We start from the raw sequence: 23520 nt of genomic DNA on the forward strand, positions 1-23520 counted from the left end.
GTTAAAACACAATTATTTAAAAAAATAAGCTAAAATAATATGGGCTGATGCTTCAGCAGAAGATTAACAACCTTGTTGCTCACAGTAGGTCTGTCTTTAAAGGTTTGTAAGTTATTTTTCAAAATCAATTTCCCTATGGAGAAAATTAATGGAGTTTTTACTTTAGTAACCTGACTGTTGCACTCTATTGTGCATTTGAACTTTCTCCTGTTTATAAGTAATATGAGTGCAATGTCTTTGGCAACATCTCTTCTGTTCTCTGATGACGTGTTAACTGGCGCGAGGGCAGGACATCCTGTCACTCACATGAGATCACAGCAATAGCGAACCACAACCATCCAATGATCCAATCAATTCCGGATGGACAAAATCATGTCCTGCCCTACATGTTTTCTTGTTCTAGAAGCCGTTTCACCCGGGTATACATCACAATAAGGAAGAAAAGAATATCGCAACTTCTTTCATGCTGACTTTAAAAGCAGGGTAGGCTATTTGTTCCAAAAATATTTCTTGTTATGCTGGTTGAAAGTCTCTTTGTGGCTTTGGAGATGCTCTGAAGGGAGGTTGGGATCTTATGTTTTCAAAGCTAGCTTGCTATTGCCAGCCTCTTTGAAAATTACCCACCCTACCTTTAACTGTTTTTTTATTTATTTGTTTTTTTGGCTGGGGAGTGGGGGTTTGGAGCAATAAACACTATTGCCCATGTTTAATTTCCATACATAGCCTACATCATGCAAATACAAAAATCAATACATTTAAAAATACAAAAATACATTTTTAAAGTCATAATTACAATTTAGTAATTCAGAGCTGATTTGACTTTTTGAACTTCCCTTTGGTTCTCGTATTAGTGGACTTCCTCCCCTTCATTAGCCATCTCTGTGAAGTGAAATTAGATTAAATTCAATGAGGGTGAGCAGTGTATGACTCGGTCACAAGTGTGTGTGTGAATGACAGTTCTGTCTCGTGTATGTCTCTGTGGCTTCCTGTCAGCTGCTTTTTCTCATAGTAACCATGTTTGACTGTAAACATTGTTTATAAAATGCAGTTTCAAAACTACTTCATAAAAACGTCAGCATTCTACAGCTGTATACAGCTGCATGACGAGATAATTCTGCTGTCTGTGAAAGCTATTACAGCAAAGAGCAGCAGCTGTTGTTGTTTGGAAGACTGGCCGTAGACATGATCAGAGCGATATTCCAGACTGCTTTCTGACAAAAGACAGCTCAGCTACAATGTCATCCCTTCGGCATTATAATTACAAGTGTAGCTCTGGAGACCTGGAACAGAGCATTACCGGAAAGATGGGAGAGGAAACCGACATCCTCTTTGAGCTGCATTACCATTAATCAATGGAGACCCTAAATGCTCAGGTAAAAAAAAAAAAAAAAGAAGAAGAACGCGCTGTACAGAAGGTTTTCAGCGTGAAAATACATAGTATGCTGCATTTATGTGGATTATTATTGTTTTACATTGAGAGAATTTGACATGTGTGAGAATCCATGTGTGTGACGCCTGCATGGGCAAAACACTGGAAAGTCATGGTCTTCTGAAAACAGGATTGAGCTCGGTGGGCATGCCGGATATGAAGGGGCGAGCAGGTGGCAATGAACCCTCTATTGTTGAGGGAAGAAAGAAGGGTGGGCCATGTCATTTAACACCTCACATAAACACAGAGGAGTAACACAGGCCACCATGACCGTTGAGGAAGACCAGCATCTGCTGCAGAAGAACAAAAAGCAATGTTCAGATATTTTTATAATGCAGTTTACTTAAGTGTTCCTTATAGTGATTTAGTAATACAGGGTATATTTTTACTAACTTGCCTATTATGCAAAACATTCTAAATGAAAGGGTGTGAGGAGTTGACCACCACCACTTCCCAGTTCACATTATTAAGTAGAACAGATGTGCTACTGCCACCTAGTGAAGATCTGGCAAAAGTACATGGTGGATAAAAACAGCACAAATAGGTGTGATGAGTCATTTATTGTAACACATTCAGCTTAAGAAAGGTACATGAAGTTACAATACTTTTATCATTTTATAATCACTTGGTAGGGGACTGTATTCCCTGTATTAAAAAAATATTTTTGGAACATTAAAACATAAGTTTGTACCTTTTATTAAGAACTCAAAGTTTTACGTATTCAAAAGAACAATTACAGATGACAAAGAAAACACTGTTAGCATTTTTACATTTAAACGTGTCTTAAGTATACAATTCAATTCATAGCGGTGCCACAGTAAATCAGTTAAATTAGGATCAATGCAATTAAAAAATAAAATAAAATCAAGTCTGCAGTCAACTTTGGGGGCTAATCTTCATTTTGGTTCACATCAAGGAATAGCTTTATATTGTACTTCCTTTAAAATATGCTCATACAAATATGCTCGATTTAAGCATGTAGAAAAAGACATAAAATCTATAATCTGTACAAAAAAGGGAACATTTTGACTCCCAAGACTTGTCGAAATCAACATGCAAATGAAAGCTAAAAATATATACACACACTAAAAAAATATAAACAAAGGCAACCTGAAACAACACTGATGTTCGAACACAAATGACAGACTATAAAACAGACAACTTTCTTTTTTGGGACATGCCACTCGGGCAGGTTGGAGATTGTGTCAGTCTACGTATACCACAAAACAAAAACATACTAAATATCGAAAGAAAAGTCCCTTGTTTTAACAAAAGCAGGCTTTTGTGGTTTTTCCGTCGTCTATAAAGCATAAACCGAAGTTTAACAGGCGGTTAACTCATAGTTTGGGTCACTTTAATGAAGAAATATCAAAGCAAATATGTTGTAGACCAGCCTGTCTGTTAAAGAGTGTTGTTGTATAAATAGACAATTGAGCAGCACCAGGACTCGCATTTCATTAATTTATGTGGGCAGTTTTCATGTTCTACACTTCAGACTGTCATACAATGGGCTATTCAAACTGGACAAAAAAGATTTGATTATATATCACAGGGGATAGTGTTACTGACAAAGAGTGAAATCTCATGACTAAACAACCCTAAAGTTTAGCTTTTGGAAACACTGCATATACTGTAGAAAAAGGGGAAGATCTGTTTTTCCAAGTATATAAGGAAGGACTGAATACATTTGTGTGTTTCCTCCTCAGTACTTTGGCACTTTGGTGTAGTCTTCTTGGTGTACACTCTTGCAAAGGCCCAAAGAAAGTATCATACCAAGGAGCTGTAGGGGAGAGAAAAAAGTCACAACACTGAGATCAAACTGGAAATGCGTAATATGTTCTACAGAAAATGTAGTCTTGTTACATTTTATTGCACAACGTAGCTTAAAAAACTTAATTGATGATAAACACCCCACCGTTTCTTAGCAATACAAAGGCGTATTGTTTATGCCGCCTGGGCCGGAGGACATACAACATACCTCAATGACAGCCACACCAAGGCAGATTCCCAAAATAATGCCATAATTTGTGAAGAGCCAGCTCCCCACATTATCCAGGCAGCCCTGATGAAGACAGAAAAACACGCTGTCATAAAATTCACCTGAACTACACCTGTTATTGAAATCATCCACATTAAAATTCATAAAAATTATGAAAGAAACAAGTATCTGAGATGCAATTAGTTAGCCAGTAACCCTCCTAAGCACGTGTATTTCTTATTTATCTACCATTTTAAACAACCTTAAAGGGATAGTCCACCCAAAAATTCTGTCATCAATTAGTCACCCTTATGTTGTTCCAAACCTGTATGATTTCCATTCTTCTGTGGAACACAATAAAAGATATTTTAAAGAATGTAAATGGGGCCCTGAAACTGGTTACCAACATTCTTCAAAACATCCTTTTTTTTGTGGAATGACATACAGCTTTGGAACCACATTTTCCTGTTGGGGTGGACTATACCAGAATACACAGAATTACATGGAAAAATTACAGAGACATGGAGAGAACACTCAAAAATGACTAATGGATAACCAATATTTCCCATACCGTCTCATAGATGGGCAAGTCATTAGATGTGGCCTGACAGAAGCCGCTATCTGCAACATTAAACTGATGGAGGGAAGCATTGTGGCAGGAGCATGAGTACAAATTCAGCGAACTGTTCTTTATCAATGGGTTTGCCTCCCAGTCCTCACTTCCAAGCCAGCCACAACACTGCATCTGAGACACACAAACAAGAAACAACAGGGCATGAAGCATTTTATAATGTAGGCTTGACAATAAACCAGGATTATTTTACCTACAGAAATCTCCATCATACAAGAAAATGATCAGTGAACTGTCATAATGTTGTGAAAGGTGAAAGTCAACCCAACAAGCATTTCTACATTCCAGAGCTTGAACCTCCCACAGAAACCCAGTGTTTTTCATGGCAATACATTCAAATGATATTTAATACACGTCTCAAGTTTGACTTAAAGACAACAAATGAGTTTCGCCCATTCTCAACTCACTGTTCTCTGGATGTAGTCCCAGGCCTGCTCTGTGGTTTTGTTCTGTCCGGTGTAGTTTGCCACGACTTGGGACACAACTTCGCTTGTCTTCCTCAACTGCAATGAAAGTTTAAAGGGTCAGTGATTTATTTTTCTAGCCCCAGGTATCTGACATGAGATTCACATTGCTGACTGAGGAAAAAGTTACTAAGCTACTAAAATGGAACAGAGCCTCCCATGAGAAAAGCATGTGAAGATTGCTGTATGCTCATCTAGCCTCCAAACCGGGTTGCATTTATGTCCAAAATGAAAGATATGCAAAAAAAATACTGTATGATTTACTGCATATCCTGCTCAGATGCTTCCTATAGTGTCCTCAGAGACACTTGAGAGACACTGACCTAGGTGGTGGTGTGAGTGAAGTGTTTGTGTGTGTGGTCAACTCTTTGCTTGTCTTCATCCTGTGTGATTTTTTCCCTCATGGGTCACCATGGTGAAGGTCTGTTCAACAAAAGCAATCCTCAAATGCCCTGGAAAGACTCTAGGCGTCTTTTCTGGTATGTGCGATAGGGGGCGGTATCTTTTCATTTTCAACCACTGATTCTCTTGACCTCTTTTCCAGCTGTTCCAGAAAACTAAACAAAACCTTCACAATGAAATCTATCTGGCAAATGGAACACATGGAGTTTTGGCCTCAACTATTCCGAAATGTTTTAACGGCACACCACATGCAAGCCATAAGTGTCTTGCACTCAAAAACATTTTGATGACAACCTGTATGACTTTTTTTCTTCTATGGGACACAAAAGAAGATATTTTGAGGAAAGTTGGTAACAACCATTTTGGTTCCCATTGTTTTTCATTATATTTTCTGACCATTCAATGGAAGTCAATGGTAACCAAAACTGTTGTGTTACCAACAATCTTCAAAATATCTTCTTTAGCATTCAAATGAATAATTATTGTCATACAATGGCATGAGGGCGAATAAATGATGAAAGATCATTTTAATTTTTGTGTGAGCTATCCCTTGTGTTCACTGACTCACCGAATCACGCTGGACGTAGATGAGAATGGCAGCAGCCACTTGACCAAGGAGGATGAGCAATAGACAGGTGAAGTACTGTGGAGAAAGAAAAAGACATCACGGATACATGTGCACCCTCGCCACATATGTCAGTCTCACATATGTACAGCACATATGTGCAACAGAAACGCAACAGCTGGTTCTGTCCAGTCCACTCGGGTCGTGTGACATTACACTGCTCAGCATGGCAAATTTTCCACTTTGAGTTTACACCAAAAAAACATGATTTACACAAAAAAAACTAAACTCAATTAGGATAGATGGTAAAAATAGTGCTGAACATTTAGTGCTGGTTCATTTTAGTGTCTTACCAATCCAAGCAAACAGCGGATCTCATATATGGCCCCCAGACAACCCAGAAATCCCAGAACCATGGAGAATGAGCCCACGCCAATCAGAATATAGGAGACCACCTTCAGGACCATGGATGAATCCTCTGTTAGTGAGAAATACAAACACAATCCTGCTTACAAACTAATCATTTCATAATTGTGTTGATGAGCAGTGTATTAATTGTTTGTAACTGTTACCAAAGTGTAGAACATAAGGGCTGTTTACTCTTTCTAAACATTAACATCGGTAATGCATAAGAAAACATGAAATAGCAATGAAAAATACTTCTACAGCATTTATTAAACTTGGTTAGTGTGATTTTTCTTTGCATATTAAGCAGTCTGGGGTCAGTACTTTTTTCTTTTTTTAAAGAAACTAATACTTTTATTCAGCAAAGACAGATTGTTTTGTAAGAACGTAATATATTTACTGTCACTTTTCATAATTTAAATCTATTTCAAATAAATGCTGCTCTTTTGAACGTTCTATTCATCAAATAATCCTGAAAAAAATTATCACTGTTTCCACAAAAAAAATACTTTTAATAATGTTTTCAACATTGCACCATGAGCCCCAAAACAGATGATTTCTAAAGGATCGTGTGACACTGAAGACTGATGAGTAATGGCTGCTGAAAATTCAGCTTTGCATCACAGGAGAAAATTACATTTTCTAAATTTTTTCCTCAAATTGGTAGTTCACGATATTACTGTTTTGTCTGTTTTTATGATCAAATAAATCAGGCCTTGGTGAGCATAAGAGACTTTTCAAAAAACAAAAATGTTACCCAGCTTAAACTTAATATTAATATATAATGAACAAAATATTTATAAATTAGCATTAATCTAGATTAGTAAATGCTTTAACATTTTTAAACCTTATGGTACAGTGTTAACAACACTTTTTATATGGTTTGTTGAGGCGTACATTTAGTGCAACCACTTCAGTTCTTCCTAATAAAATGCACTATTGCTGTTTAGATTGCACGTCACAAACTCATTTTGGTGTTAAATACTCCAAGCCAGTAAATACAGTCTCGGGTTGTTCTCATGAATATGCATTGTGTAATGTCGAGATGGGTTTGGTAGGTCTCCCTTGCGATGCTGACTAAGTCGTGACGTCCTCTAGTACCGTGCAAAGCTCTCTGTACGCCGTTGAACAGGGTCATACATTCTGTGGCTTTACCTCAAAGAAGCAGCACATTCTCCAACTGTGTTCTGGTCCTGCTTCAGTCAGGCTTTCATGCGTCTTGTCAGAACGCCATACTATGAAGCGTCTGTCATATCATCTAGCCTCAAAATACCTCAATGACTCCCCGGCAAAAACAACATTACCACAGACAGCTTTCCAAACAATACCACAGTGTGGTGCAGAGCGCTGTGTGACTGTGGGTGCAGAGGATACAATGGCCTATCATGTGACTTGATGTAATCATCATTACGAAACCAAGCACTTAGATGAGATGACCAGCTCAAGCCTGATGATTACAGCATGCGTCAAGGCACAAATAACAGAATGAGTTCATCTTTTCACACGGTTGAGAAGGCACGGTCTACATCTTACATAATTTAGGCTGTTTAATAATTAATTATTAAGAGAGAACTGAACACTGGGAAACCTAGTAGCTGGAAACCGTGAACCAGCGGATTGCAATTAGTGGGAAGTAAGCAAACAAATCTAGCATCCCGAGGAACAATGTGGAGTGAGTTATCTTATTTGGAATCAGTTCGTTGTGAAGAAATTCTCATAAGATTCACAGCAGTTGGTGGTTCTGAAATGTTTGACTTTCAGAACTATTGGTAAACAGCTGTTAATAAAAAAAAATAAAAATAAAAAGGCAGACAGTTTTAAATTGGAAACAGTGAGAGAAGGGTCTTTTGTGCCATGTGGTAAATATTATCAAAATGCTCTGTCGCCATAACAATCCCACAAACAATAGTCAAATAAAGAACGAGACCTTTTTCCTTAAACAAAGCAAATGCCTTTGTAAGTTGGACCACTGTGCTCAGCAGAAACCAAGTTCAAAGCATTTGGCTGAGGAAACGCAACGATTCGGTTTCAATTATTCCATTCAATTCCTAAACCGCAAGAATGGGCATTGACATTACAAATAAAATTATTAAAACATGCGTGTCTGTACTTCGGCTTCAAATGTGTGGGCCTTTCTAACTTCAGTACTGTAAATCTCAATCCACCCCATGCTGTTGAAGTGCCTAATGGTGTCTAACGGAAACAGGAAAATCCTCTAGAGATTAGTGAGCCAGTGAAGGCCACTGGCATCTGGATTAGAAAAACAATGACGTTCAGAAAACTTTTTTATTTTATTTTACGATGGGTAAAAGGGCTCACTGTTTGCATGCATGGCTGGGAGTCCCAACAAACAGCCAGCGACCGCTGTGCACTGCAGGAATGTGTCTGTCAGATGAATTATGACGTGAAAAGGAAGAGTACGAAAGGTTGACAGATTCACTGCTGTTGGTATCATGCTATGGCGTGAGCCTGGGCTTTCTTAAAATCAGTTTTCTGCTCTGAACAATCAATCAAACAAAAACCTTTTTATAGCACAGCCACTCAGACTGGGTTCAAGTCTTGGGTCAGGCACACTACATTTTACAAGACAACCTTTGAAAACCTTTCCCAAGTCAACTACTGTAATCATTTTGTAAATTAGGGGACTGGCCATGTGTGCTTTGAGCATTGTTCATTTTCACACAGTCTTTTATTGTAGACTAAAATAAAATTCAGGGTTACACTTTATTTTAAGGTGTTCGTGTTACAGTGTAATTATACATTTAAGTACTGAGTAATAATAATATATTACATGTACTTACTATAGGGTTAGGCTGTGGTTTAGGTTAGTTGCATGTAATTAAGCACAATTTGTAGTAATTACTATAGTAACTAGATTTTGTCATGTCATATTCATTTATTTCAGTCAATTTTACTTGGACTAAAATTGCCTCTATGAGAGAGCAAATCTAAGGTAAACATTCATTATTCCATTTCAGCTTATGACACTTCAAGTCAACCCTAAATCAATCCTAGACGAAGGATTTTTGAAAACATTCATATTCTTTCAATATTTTTCCTTTTCAAAACATTGCCAGTGTACTATTAATATCTATTTTCGTCAGCAGTAACTACACGCATTTATTTGATATTTATGATATGCATTTTTTGGTTGATAAAATAAAAAACCCTTTGTTATTGACCACTTTAGTGTTTCAGTAATTTTGTTGACACAAAAATCAGCATATTAGAATGATTTCTGAAGGATCATGTGACACTGAAGACTAGAGTAATGGCTGCTGAAATCCAGCTTTACCATCACAGGAATAATTTACATTTTTAAATATATTAAAACTGAAATAATATTTCACAGTATTTCTTCACAGTTTTACTCTATTTTTCATTAGATAAATGCAGCCTTGGTGAGCCTAAGAGACTTACCAACCCCAAACTTTTGAACTGAAGTGTAGATTAAGACTGGAGGCAGATAGAGGCTCATTCTTTTCCCTCCTTGTATATACTTGCTCACCAGTGTTAATTTGTTCTTTCCAATGACTAATGCAACGAGAGGCCTGATCTGAGCATTGACGTGATGCATGCTAATGAGGCAGCCGCTAAAAGAGCCCTGTGTGGCAGCGAGGGAGCACCTGCAGACTGCCTCAGACGTGCTATGTCACACACAGGCCCTGCCTGGCTCGCGCACAGAGCCATGAACTCAATAGCTGATCCAGAGCCAGCTGTGAACATGTAGCTCCGGCCCGCTTGGCAGTGTCTGTAAGACCCAGACCCAGTGACCCAGAGCTCCCTGCAATGGCCGCTGGGATGGAAAATAGATCAGAAGTGTGCAGGGGAGAGGGGTGATGAAAAATACAGAGCCCATCCTGGACAATCTGTCCAAAAGCCTGAATCATGTGCTTTAAGATGAGACTAATGGTTATCATCAAAAAGAGCAAAACGAGAGACAGATGGCCCCAGTTAAAGTGGGTCTGAGTCACTGGTGCACAAGCCCAGAAGGTTTCATTCAAAGGTACAACGGGATAAAACTTCACTAATGAGAGCATAAAAAAGACAAGATCAACGACCAACTCTTCTCACCACTTCCTCTGGATTTTACTACAACCAACTAACAGCAAAGGAACTCTCCCATGGGGCATTAAATAGCCTTTTAGATTAATGTGAACGCATTTCGAACCATCAAAGAGAAAATGGCTGCGTAATTTTTCCTGCTTCTTCAACTACATGACATTTTATGGTTCGTTGCACACATTTTATGCAGACACTTACGCAACACTGCAATGAGGTTCTGATTGTCTAGGAGGATCCACAGTCCAAATCCCATAATCGTAGCTCCGAAGATCTGTAGAGAGACAAAAAAGAAAAGACAGGGGGCAGAGGAAGAGAGAGGAACGAGAGAATCAATCATACAGTGCAGGACAGGAGGGGAACGAGGGGCCCCACATTTTTAGTTTACAAGCTGCAACTTGTTCACTCCAAATCTCTTGGACAGAGCTAAAGATGGAAACTCTAGTATTAATGTGTTCCCTGCAAGACAGGAAGGTTGTGTGCTTGTGTGTGAGAGTATGTAACAAACACACTAATCCTGGCCCGTAGGAAGCTATGGCCTGTTCCCTGATCTCTAACTGTGGGGTTCCAGGTTCTTTCTCTTTTCCTCTCAGCTCACATCTGGGACTGATTGGGCTGTGCTTCTGCGTGGCAGTGGCTGGAGGGGAGGGGGAGCGCAGTGGAGCGGATGTTGCAGGAGTTCAACATCTACTCTCCGCATTTCTAACACCAGGGCACATGCTGGTGCGGTATAATTAGTCAAAATCGGTTTTAAAAAAGCATTTTGACAAAGGTTTATTCCTTCGGCGTACAAATCCTTTAGTTACTCTGGTGCAACTTCACAAATAAGGTATGGGAATGGGAAGCGACAAAAATAAATCCAGCAAAACTTGTTAACGGACGATTTTATTAAAATCAAATCAATGCATTTCAGCACATAGATCTTCATTAGGGTATAATATATATATTTATATAAATTATTTGAAAAATGTATATAAAAATGATATACATATAAAAACAAAAACAAAAAAAAATACTGTTTTCTTTCTCTTTTTTTCTGCATTTCATTTATTTTAAATCTAATATATTTAAATATATTTAAATATATATATATGAAAATCAAGTTTTTAATGATGCTTATACGTCTGTGTCTTAAAGCATATTAAAAACACCACAAACCATTCATAAGTCAACACCCTTGCTAAGTATTTACCCCTTAAAACTGCAGTGAAAAAAGACGCGGTTTGCAATCACTGGTGTTTCTTACATCACAAACTACCTTGTAACCAATCACGTCAATGTGCGGGTGGGCTTTAGCACATCATTACTATGCTGCGAAGCAGGGGAGTGTCCAGAGAAGCCAGGTTATCCCGGTATATTTTTCTGTTGATATGAAAAATCAGGTACATTTAGCAAAATAGCGGTGAATTATGTATATGATGTATATTACGATGTTAGGATGAACTGAGAACCATGAACCATTCTGAGACGCATCGACTTTGTATTTTTATGTTTTAATGTCTTTACCTTGTTTTTTAGTGTTATTCTATATATTCATCTAGTTTTGTATAAATTGGGGCCTGACTTCGTTTTATTATGTTTTATTTGTTTATCGCATATAGATATATTTTTTTATTTTCTTTCTTTTGAACCTTTGTACAGCACTTTGGTCAGTCGTGTGGCTGTTTTATAAGTGCTATATAAATAAACGGAACTTGAACTCTTTCGCTTCTTCTTTATCAGTTACTGGTTCAAACACACAGTGGGGAGAACAAGTATTTGATACACTGCCGATTTTGCAGGTTTGCCCACTTACAAAGCATGTAGAAGTCTGTAATTTTTATCATAGGTACACTTCAACTGTGAGTGACGGAATCTAAAAAAAAAATCCAGAAAATCACATTGTATGATTTTGAAGTAATTCATTTGCATTTTATTGCATGACATAAGTATTTGATACATCAGAAAAGCAGAACTTAATATTTGGTACAGAAACCTTTGTTTGCAATTACAGAGATCATACGTTTCCTGTAGTTCTTGACCAGATTTGCACACACTGCAGCAGGGATTTTGGCCCACTCCTCCATACAGACCTTCTCCAGATCCTTCAGGTTTCGGGGCTGTCGCTGGGCAATATGGACTTTCAGCTCCCTCCAAAGATTTTCTATTGGGTTCAGGTCTGGACACTGGCTAGGCCACTCCAGGATCTTGAGATGCTTCTTACAGAGCCACTCCTTAGTTGCCCTGGCTGTGTGTTTCGGGTCGTTGTCATGCTGGAAGACCCAGCCACGACCCATCTTCAATGCTCTTACTGAGGGAAGGTGGTTGTTGGCCAAGATCTTACAATGCATGGCCCAATCCATCCTCCCCTCAATACGGTGCAGTCGTCCTGTCCGCTTTGCAGAAAAGCATGCCCAAAGAATGATGGTTCCACCTCCATTCTTCACGGTTGGGATGGTGTTCTTGGGGTTGTACTCATTCTTCTTCTTCCTCCAAACACGGTGAGTGGAGTTTAGACCAAAAAGCTCTATTTTTATCTCATCAGACCACATGACTTTCTCCCATTCCTCCTCTGGATCATCCAGATGGCCATTATCAAACTTCAGACGGGCCTGGACATGTGCTGGCTTGAGCAGGGGGACCTTGCGTGCGCTGCAGGATTTTAATCCATGACGGCGTAGTGTGTTACTAATGGTTTTCTTTGAGACTGTAGTCCCAGCTCTCTTCAGGTCATTGACCAGGTCCTGCCGTGTAGTTCTGGGCTGATCCCTCACCTTCCTCATGATCATTGATGCCCCACGAGGTGAGCTCTTGCATGGTGCCCCAGACCGAGGGAGATTGACCGTCACCTTTAACTTCTTCCATTTTCTAATAATTGCACCAACAGTTGTTGCCTTCTCACCAAGCTGCTTGCCTATTGTCCTGTAGCCCATCCAAGCCTTGTGCAGGTCTACAATTTTATCTCTGATGTCCTTACACAGCTCTCTGGTATTGGCCATTGTGGAGAGGTTGGAGTCTGTTTGTTTGATTGAGTGTGTTGACAGGTGTCTTTTATACAGGTAATGAGTGGAGAACAGGAGGGCTTCTTAAAGAAAAAACTAACAGGTCTGTGAGAGCTGGAATTCTAACTGGTTGGTAGGTGATCAAATACTTATGTCATGCAATAAAATGCAAATTAATTATTTAAAAATCATACAATGTGATTTTCTGGATTTTTCCGTCTCTCACAGTTGAAGTGTACCTATGATAAAAATATCAGACCTCTACATGCTTTGTAAGTAGGAAAACCTGCAAAATCGGCAGTGTATCAAATACTTGTTCTCCCGACTGTATATGGCTATATATATATATATGACTGAGTGGAACTCTGAGCTCATGTGAGTGAGTAGAGGCGGGGCTAATTTGCATATTCATGGGACCTTGTATAAGGGTGTCGAGATACATTCAAGCTATTTTAAGGCATGAAGAAAAAATTCTCACAGGAAAAAACTTGAACATTTCATTTTAGTGATCAAAGATGAGCTCAGAGGGATAAAACTATTGACTCTAGGGGAACTTTAAAACTTTGTGTACAGCAAATACTGTTGGCTCTTATAATAAATGCCGTGTGATGTTCCTAATTTTTAAGTCACTTTGGATAAAAGCATCTTGTAAATAATAAAAAAATGATGAAAATAAATCAACTGCCAATCACAGCAAAGCAACACCACCAATAATCCTCTCATAATGTTGTCATATTTTTGACTTTCTTAAAACATTTTGCTTGGCTCATTAAAACATGTATTTAAGTGTACTGGTTGTGTTCCAAATGGTTGAAATTAATCATTTGACTCTTCCTGAACTCTTTAAGACAGAGCACCCTGGCCTGAAGAGAATAAACTTGGATCAGAGATTTCTTTTTCTTTCCTACATGGAACAAGCCCAAGGATGACAAGGGAGAGCAAGCTGTTTCTCTCTCTGAGATCAAGAAGAGTAAACGGTCTGGGTAACAAATGGCAAACACTTCATCTGGATGTTAACTAGAGTGCATTCCTGCAACAGAGAGATGCAAGAATGCTATGATGCACCTACAACTAATAAACATGTGGCTTTTTCCATGGAAGACCTTAAACAGTAATGACTTATTTATAATACAGCGAAGATATCACTGGTTCAGTGAATGTCAGTGTCAAACTAATGTTAAGAAAACTGGGACATCAGCTATGAGTGAGCTAAAAAGCATAATTTAAAAAAAGAAACAGGCTGGGGAAAAGTAGTCCTCAGAACATTTGGAAAGACCTGCCCAGATTAGTTCACCCATGCCTAATGCAGTGACACTTAATAAATAATACGGTTCAATTTGATTACTTTTGTTAATGCATTAGGTATTATGAACTAAAAACGAACAATCATTTTACAGCATTTATTAATCTTCGACAACGTTCATTTGTACATATTAGTGTGTTAGAAACTAGCAAATGAATAATGGGAGGCTACATGTATAAATGATCAATAACCTAATGCTTGTAAATGACTGTTCATTGTTAGTTCATGATACATAATGCATTAAATAATGTTAATAAATTGTAAAGTGTTAACATGATTAAACATGCTTTTAAAAAGCAGTTGACTAATACAAATGATTTAACTTACTGAACTTTTACTTGCTCTTTAAATACTAGAAAGTGATACTTACAAAGAATATTAAGTTGAAGAAAAACAGGAAGTACTTGGTGGCAGCGATGCATCCTTTCCCCATTTTGCTGACCTGTAAATACCTAAAACAGGGAAACCGAAGTAAATTAAGGACCAGTTTATATGATACATTGCACAGATTAAGAGAAATGGCAAATGAGCAACAGGACATAACAGACAAGGATTACAGTAACTTTTTTTTTGCAGGATTAGTGGTGTGAGCTAAATAAAATATAGAATCTGAACATCTATACGTTTGCTAGAGTTTAAATATTCAATACTGCATCCCCTTGCTTTCAGACACAGCATGCTGTCATCATCAGATCAATCTATGGAGAGCACACACAACTTAAATCCACAGGATAGGTCAATACTCTCCTCTGGACTGCGTGATGGCTGTTGCCACACTTTTTTGATAACGACCCACATTCTGGCTATCATTAATAGGTTAGTATTATACAGGCTTCTCCTGCTATTTGTGGGCCTGTTGGTTTGCTGCATGGCACACTTTGGCTGGTCTAATGACCTCAGAGAGGGCGATAGAATGGCGAGTAATGATATCAGGCCACAGATGGAGAAAACAGTATTGCTGGAGCCATTTATAGACAAACAAAGCATTCTTATAGAGGAGATGAATGAATGGACTTTTGATCCCACCACTCAGAGATACTACATCTGAAAAACCACTTCAGCCCTTGTTGTTTTACAGTGATGTAAATCACCTTTGACAGTTTATATTCCATAAGACAACATCTGTACACAGTGTTTTTTTTCTTTTTAGAAAGTTGTTACAGAAGAAAAAAAAACACCTCACAAGCAAACTTACATTAGCTTCTAGTTTTTAACAAGTTCATGAGGGACCAACCTTGTGAGGGATAACCTGGAATATATTTTTTTAACTGTTTAATTTAGTTTTGAAGAGAGGAATCACTGGGCGGCGGCTGAGCTGAGGCCAACCAGCTCAATTATAAATCTCTCATATATTTCCACCATGGGAGAGATTGTAATGTTTTTTTCAGACACTGATATGTCCCGTGCGACAAAGTCTGTGGAATCAAATTACCTGCACTTCCTCCTCGTTCTGCAGAGTGAAACAAGGCCTTATTTTCACCTTTAAGTGAATTTCCTAATGTCTGTACCACGTCTTGCACAAGACATAAACAAAAGAGGCTGTAAACAAATTCAACCTTGATAAGAGCACTGTTGTGCTTCTGATCAAGGTCAGCATTGAGCTGATACACCACATATGAAGGTCACAGAGCTATTATGTCTATTTAAAAGAGTGGCAACACACATGTGACTTATCCAACCTCAGTTAGACAGATAAAAAGTGTGTCACAATGCACTAACATCTGAATCAGGCCAGCACACCACCACAGGGAGAAAGTTGACCATATATATTAAACGGTTAGTTCACCTAAAAATGAAAAATCTATCATCATTGACTCACCCTCATGTTGTTCATCTTCAAAATTCTGTCATCATTTACTCACCCTCATGTCGTTCATCTTCGGAACACAAATAAAGATCTTTTTGATGAAATCTGAGAGCTTTCGATCCCTCCATTGACAGTCTATGCAACTACCAGTTTGATGCTTCAAAAAGTTCATAAAGAGATTGTAAAAATTAATCCATATGAATTGAGCGGTTTAGTCCAATTTTCCAGAAGAGACTAGATCGCTTTATATGATGATCAGATTTAATTTAGGCTTTTATTCCCATATAAACATTGAGATTTCATCAAAAAGACTTTCCGAAGATGAAGGAAAGTCTTACAGGTTTGGAACGACATCAGGGTGAGTAATTAATGACAGAATTTTCATTTTGGGGTGAACTAACTCTTTAACAGGTTTATCAGTAGAATTTTATCTTATCTCTTTCATTGCAAAATAACCTTAAATCAGCTGAAAAGCAATGCAACGGCGCTTCCAAAATGAGTACAGCCACTCTGAGTAAGTATCCTTTGCAAAGAGGCAGGCTCAGCCCTCATTCTGAAGTTCATCAGCATTCAGCTCATCTACCCAGTGTACACTGAGGCTCTAGTCTAATTCACACCCCGCTCTCCAACCACCCTCCCCCACACTCACAGAGATAGGACCAGCTTTGATTTCCCACCACCACAATGGCAGCTTTCAGCCACGCTTTTCAAACCGAACAAAAGGAGAACTCCACACACTCAGGAGCCCACTGTAGCCTTAAAGTTACCACCAAACTGATGACATCCTCAACTTTAACATCCAAAGAAAACTTACAAACTTACTTACAAGTGCCAAACTGTTATGAAATGCACGAACATCTCTGCTGATTGAGCAAGTGTGCTTTATATAATGTGACTGAGAATATTTGCAAGTGACTAAGCAACAAAATGAAGCCTAAAGCTGATAATTCAACCACTATCTGAAGGCCAGCCAGGCTGTTTATTTCCATGAAAACTTCATTTGAACTCGCGCATGCCAAACAGGTTGCTACTGCAACCATGATACGGGCTGGCATAAAGGGGTGCAGAGAGTCCCCTCTTGAGAGACTAAACAGTCTCACAATCCTCACAGCAAGCGGAAAAAAGAAAAGTGAAACCCCAAATAAGGGGAAGCCCACAGGGGCCAAAGGCCTTGTCTCTCCACAGTTGCTTCAGCCAGAAACAAGGCTTACATTCATTAGGACGGTTAATCTCTCTCCACCTGAACACAAAGACCAACTTGATGCCACCAGTCATGTTAAAGTAGGCTGTGCAAGTAGCTACTAAAATTGCCCAGAGAAGTTATTAAAAGTTTTATGATGAATGATGACTATGGTTTAATAAAGCAAGAACATTTAAACAACAGGGAGGGACAGATGTTTCTGTCTGAAACATCACCTATCAATGGAATGCAGGCAAACTAGAAGCGTTTACTCGAAAGACAGTGTTATTGTTTAGAGTACACTCTCACAAAGCTCAGATTTGTTTTCTTTTATTGTATCAACTCAACTGTCTCAGATGCTTGTCCTAAAATTACAAGAAATGAAAGTAGAATTGTTGAAATATACGTTGTAAAAAAAAAAAGTTGCTGCCTTAAATTTATGTACAATCAACTTGGATGTTAAAGTCATTTCAACTTAAATTACATTAAACAGACTTTAAAAAATAGATTAATCTTGTATAACTCATACAATTATTATTATTTTTGAAAATTGCTTATTTTGATGACTTAAAGCAATTTAAAAATATGTTGTCATAACTTGTTGATCATATAATTTGTTTACAGTGCAGTAAGACTATAGAGATACCAGATAATTTGGTCTCATGGAAATTTGATGCAAAATGTTTTAATTTACCAGATTTTAATAGAATGTGTGCTAATGCTGAGATCTTTTTTGACACTCTAGAGGCGACACGTGAGCTTCTTTTATCTCAAGATTATTAACAATAAGTCTCCATTTGATATCTATATATTCTCATTGTTGTCTAGGGGATACAACTGAGATTTTTTCATTCCTGTTGGTATGTTTGCAATCAGCTAATTCTAATAAAAACAGTAAAATAAATAAATAAAAATCTAATGGATGCACACACTTTGCTTGTACACAAAAAACTACTGACTATAAATCAAACTTGAGCTACTGTATAAATGAATCAGTAAAGTATTATAAGTATAATGTATTAGGCTATTGATGCACTATTTTGTAAGTTAGGCTAGTTCAACTTAATTCACCAATCAACATCTTACATGAACATGATTCGTATGCAAAGACATAGACTCAAACTTCACTTAGTTCACCTTATGTCAATCAAATTCCTATTCGCCTCCAAATAGACAAAGTCTATTTCAACTAACGTGCCAAAACACTTACAGTTGTAAACCGACCTGACCTACATACGACAGATCTCATATTACAGTTCATAATCAGAGCATTAAACATCCTCACAAAGAGAGCTCCATAAAAAGACTAAAGTGGAAAAAGTACAGACTTTGTGCAGGCAAGGAAAACAGGCCTTTTTAATAACCCTGAACAAAAATAACACAAGCAAATTATTTTGAGGTCTATGAAGAATAGCCGACATTGCTACTTTTTCTTGACTGATAATAACAGAGGGGTGAAATTGTTATAAACTGAAAGCGAAAGCATGACAATATGTGCGAGAAACAACCCTTAACAACTTTTCATAATGTTACCTGTTAGTGTGAACCGAGGTTAATTAGCATAAATCCAAACTAGAAAGCTAAAATCGAGTTATAGGACAAATCAAGCGAACGGGCGATTGTTAACTCGTTCACTATTACATACTGTAGTAGGCTAATACACAAACTACTGACAGAAAATCTATTATACATGACACACCAACACATTAAAACTCCATGTGCTATTAAAACATTTTAAAATAGATATATCATTTAGGCTACTAACTCATGACACTTTCAATTTAAACTTTTCATTTCAGTCGTAAGTTTTTATATTCTCAGTTGTTTGAGAAGAACTATTCAGTATGAGGTAGTAAACACATTTATTACATTAAATGTCCAGTTCTGAAAGCATACTCACGTATTGTGTCGGGATGGGAAAATGAGAACAGTAGGCTACAATAGATGTCAGCTGCGCGTCTCCTCCAGCGTTAATGAGTCTAGAGTGAGTGAGCAAGCTGGAGTGGTAGAATATAAACTGCTCACAGTCTCCCCCACGTGGATATTATTGACCTTACAGCAGTGGTTCTCAACCAACGAGACGTTGTCCACTTGGGGGCCTCGGTGAACTGCTAAGAAATACACAAAATGTCTTGGGATAGTTCACCCAAAAATGAAAACTATCCCATAATTTACTCACCCTCAAGCCACCCTAGGAGTATGACATTTTTCTTTCAGACAAATACAGTCAGAGTTGTATTGTAATGTCCTGGCTAATCCAAGCATTATAATGCCCCAAAAAGTGCATCCATCCATTATAAAAGTAATCCACAGCTCTGGAGGGTTAAAGCAGTGTGCAGTGTGTAGATTTTAGCGGCATCTAGCGGTGAGGTTGTGAATTGCAATCACACAACGCTCACCCCTCCCTTTCGAAGCACATACGCACGCCCACTTTTAGGGGAAAATAAACTTGACTCCCATAGACTTCAATACAAAATAGTGGCACAAAACAATGTCCGTACACAGCCGGCAGGCTTGAATTACTTAAGAAATCACCAATATTAAACATGTCAAGTAATTATATGTCCACCCTGCCTGCCATAGAGCGTGAGAGATACATCCACACACTTAATTTGGTCAATTTAAAAACATGTCCCTTCATTCTCCCACCATCAAATTGGTGTAACAACCCCACCCAGTGGCCAGAGATGTCTTACCCGGACATTTACTCGAACCTCATCGAGAAGCTAAGTCAGGCTAGTTGTATGGCTGGACAGAAAAGTGTACTCAGTACTCTAAATGTAAAGACATAATATATAGATTTAAAGATGTTTACTTGCAAAAACGAAGCAAAATCATTCACTTGTAATACCAATTTGATGCTGGGAGAATGAAGGGATGTTTTTAAATTGACCAAATTAAGTGTGTGGATGTATTTTTCACGTTCTATGGCAGGCAGGCTGGACATATCATTATTTGACATGTTTAATCTTAGTGATTTCTTAAGTTATTCACGCCTGCCGGCTGTGAACGGACGTAGTTTTGTGCTGCTATTTTGTATAGAAGTCTATGGGAAGTCTAGTTTATTTTCCCCTAAAAAGGAGCATTGACGAAATTGACAGTTAAGTTCCCGGATGTGCCGGTAGTCCGTATAGAGAAGCTACGGGGGCCGGCACAGGACAAAAAGTTGTTGTCTGAATGAGTAGAGACTGACTAGCGCTCTGTAGAGAAGTTTGTCTGTTTAAGGCTACTGTAGAAACATGACGACGCAAAATGGCGATTTCACTGTAAGGGGGCCCGCGGTGTATGTAGATAGAAATGGCTCATTCTAACGTAATAAAAACATAACGGTACATTATGTAAGGTCTTTATACGCCACTGAAAACATAGCTATGTTTATTATATTGCATTTCTGTCAATAGATCCACATAAATACTACACACTGCACCTTTAAAAAAGGCAGTCCGAAGTGAATCGATGGGTTTGTGTAAGAAAAATAGCCATATTTAAAACTTAAAGTAAAATGTCTAGCTTCCTCCAGACCATCTTCCATATTCAACTTACGAAGAAAGTGTAATGCCTCTCGCAGTTTAAAATGTTTACACTAAGTCTGACGTCATACTTTGCGCAAGTTTCGTCAACTTTTTTCGTAAGTTGAATACGGAAGGTGGTCTGGCAGAAGCTTGGATTAGTGAGGACATTTTTTAATATAACTCCAATTGTATTTGTCTGAAAAAAGAATGTCATATGGCTTGAGGGTAAGTCAATTATGGGATAGTTTAAATTTTTGGGGGGAACTATCCCTTTAAAATACAATTTAGTTATATTTAAAATGAAAATTTTTAAAATTTTGATCCATTAAAAATAGTCAGCTGATCCTAAGCGAAAGCCTATATATTGTAAGACCCGATTTAAAGCAAGTATATAGGCCTATATGTTATATGACAGCATTTCAAAATGTTTTAGTAGCTAAAAAAAAAGACGCTACTATACTAAAGCTGCTTTAGCACTTCCTGTTAGGAACAGTATATAATGATACATTGACATAAAAAAAAGCTTATAACAACTTTGTATCTTTATTCAACTGAAGTTTAAGAGAAAAAAATAGAAAAGCTGTTACCTACCTAATTATAAACCTGCGTCTCACTTGAAGTCAATGAGAAAGCTGCTGAATGGGGACACAAACTTGTTGCACATAGAAGCATATGGCAGCATGGGGGGGTGGGGGGATCCCGACGAGGGAAAATCCACAGACTACTTGAGCTATAAGCATGCAGTACATTCAGGACAGATGATAAATCTGGCCTCACTCAAAGCTATCATCAACAACAAATACTGAAAGTAAAAGATGCATTCAATTTGAGTAATGTCATCTGCTAAAATGTGTGTAACGGTTTGGATACGAAATAAATGACAGCATAAAGGCAAAAGAAAAGTGAAACCCTTGACCAGGGGGAACCCGCAGTAAAATGAGCCAGAGACAAGCAGTACTTTCAGGACAGTAGGTGTTTACTGGTACACGCTGCTGATATGTCAAATAACCAAAACAAACACACATCCCTATCTTGATGCCTCCACCCCCACATTCACGTCCATACAGAGTGGTGCATGTATGACGTCACTCTGTAGGCCAACTTGTTTAGTAGTTTAGCATCACATTGGTTCCCTCGAGAGAGAAAAAAAGGATTTTCCCATAAGCAAAAAAGTTCCCTTAAAACAAGTTCTGTGATCAACAAAAGTGTTTGATACTTGCACGTTTTGTTCAAGATAATTTATCACAGATGAACAAAACTGTCATTATCTGAAGGCTGTCATTATCTAAGCAATAGATGCTATTTACACAAAGCACAAATAGCTGTAGATGCTATTTACACCAGGGGTGGAGCCAGACATTGTAAACATTTGGGGCTTAGCCAAAATGTAGTTTGTCCAAGGACATTTTAATTTGGCATTAACAGTTTTACTGATTTAAAAGGAACTTTATTGAACTATGCTGGAGTAAAGTTCATAAAAATGATCAGTGTTTCCGGGCGTAGTTTGCAGGGGACAAGTACAACAAGCACAAGCCCCCTAATATTTGTACCATGGTTAATGGAAAGAATCACAGGCTATTAATTATATACATCGTGCATTCAGAGCTTTTGTAAGTACTAAGTTTCCGCACAAACTGAACGGACCAACTATCTGCGCAATATGACGGAAGCCCGATTTATTTAATTGTGCGTGAGTGGCGTGCACAAATCACGTATAGGCTACTCTACGCGCGTTTAACAGCGTGCTCCAAGTGTGATAAGATTTGCGCAAGCTGTTCCTAACGCGACTCTGAGTATAACGTGCAACCCATTTGAATTCTACTGAGAATTTACCGCTTTAAAAAGTCAAATGTGATCTAAAATAGCCACATAAACTAAAAAGACTGATGAAAAGAGGAGAAAACATCATTCCCCACCAACATTAATTAGAAAGCTTTTTATACTCATGACCAACTTTACTAGAATTTATCACGTTCTTGTATTTATTGTGGTAAATTTTGACTAACTTGTTGTAGAATTTATAATAGATTATCTGTAAAGTGAATCGATTTTTAACTAAAGATTTATATTACAACTGTGGCATGTTGTAGGTGCTCCTCTGCCAACATCTACTGGTTATAGTAGTGATTTCATGTCTTTTAAAAAAAATAAAAGTTTGTTTGCCACAAAGTGCTCCGTGTAGGTTGCTACGGCTATAGCGAAAATAAAGAAATATTATAATTAGGGCTGTCAAAATAACGCGTTAATTTCGATTAATTAATCTGAGAAAAAATAACACGTAAAAAAAATTAATGCAGATTAATCCATTCTGTATTGGACTTTGAACCTGAGCTGTAAAATGAAGGAGGGAGACGAGAACACGCTGCCTGGATCATTTATTGGAACATTTACGTATAAAAAAGGCCTGATGGAAGTGTTGATAAAAATATAGTCTAAAAAAAGTCGCCTGCGATGTCCTGCAATGTCCTATCCTACCCATTAGCGTGTCACATACACGCCATAAAGTGCGTATCATATGCACGCGAAAAACTGTGTAGCGTATACATTCCACGACATTGCACACTCGTACTATTGATACGCATTCTCATGTTATCATGGTGGTCTGCAGCAAGCAATTTGCATATCACCAGAGTTCGTCAACTCTAAAGTACCACATCAATGCAAAGCATCCAGGAGTTAACGTTAATCCCGAGGTACGACCTAGCACATCCCATGATACCAACTCTATCAGTCAACGTCATCTTCAAAACACATTGGAGCAAACACTGAAAACCAAATTTAGCAAATCTGTGTGACCGACT

General features: G+C 38.0%; 1 protein-coding gene across 2 annotated transcripts; it reads right to left on the reverse strand.

The window, feature by feature from the left end:
* Positions 1-1971: 1971 nt before the first annotated feature.
* cd82a (CD82 molecule a) lies at positions 1972-22497 on the reverse strand. 2 transcript variants are annotated; one of them, XM_079810566.1, is made up of 10 exons: positions 21311-22497; positions 19108-19315; positions 14591-14672; positions 10138-10210; positions 5823-5947; positions 5473-5547; positions 4446-4541; positions 3979-4152; positions 3408-3491; positions 1972-3209 (listed from the first exon to the last, which is right to left on the reverse strand). In XM_079810566.1, the coding sequence occupies exons 3-10, from the start codon at positions 14651-14653 to the stop codon at positions 3132-3134; spliced, it is 768 nt and encodes a 255-aa protein (XP_079666692.1). In that variant the 5' UTR covers positions 14654-14672; positions 19108-19315; positions 21311-22497; the 3' UTR covers positions 1972-3131. The 2 variants fall into 2 exon arrangements, with proteins under 2 accessions (XP_079666692.1, XP_079666691.1); XM_079810565.1 differs by having other exon boundaries at positions 19108-19318; positions 21311-21716.
* Between the last annotated feature and the right edge of the window lie 1023 nt (positions 22498-23520).

This window comes from Gobio gobio (assembly GCF_949357685.1).
Source record: "Gobio gobio genome assembly, chromosome: 2".
NCBI classification, from domain to species: Eukaryota; Metazoa; Chordata; class Actinopteri; order Cypriniformes; family Gobionidae; genus Gobio; species Gobio gobio.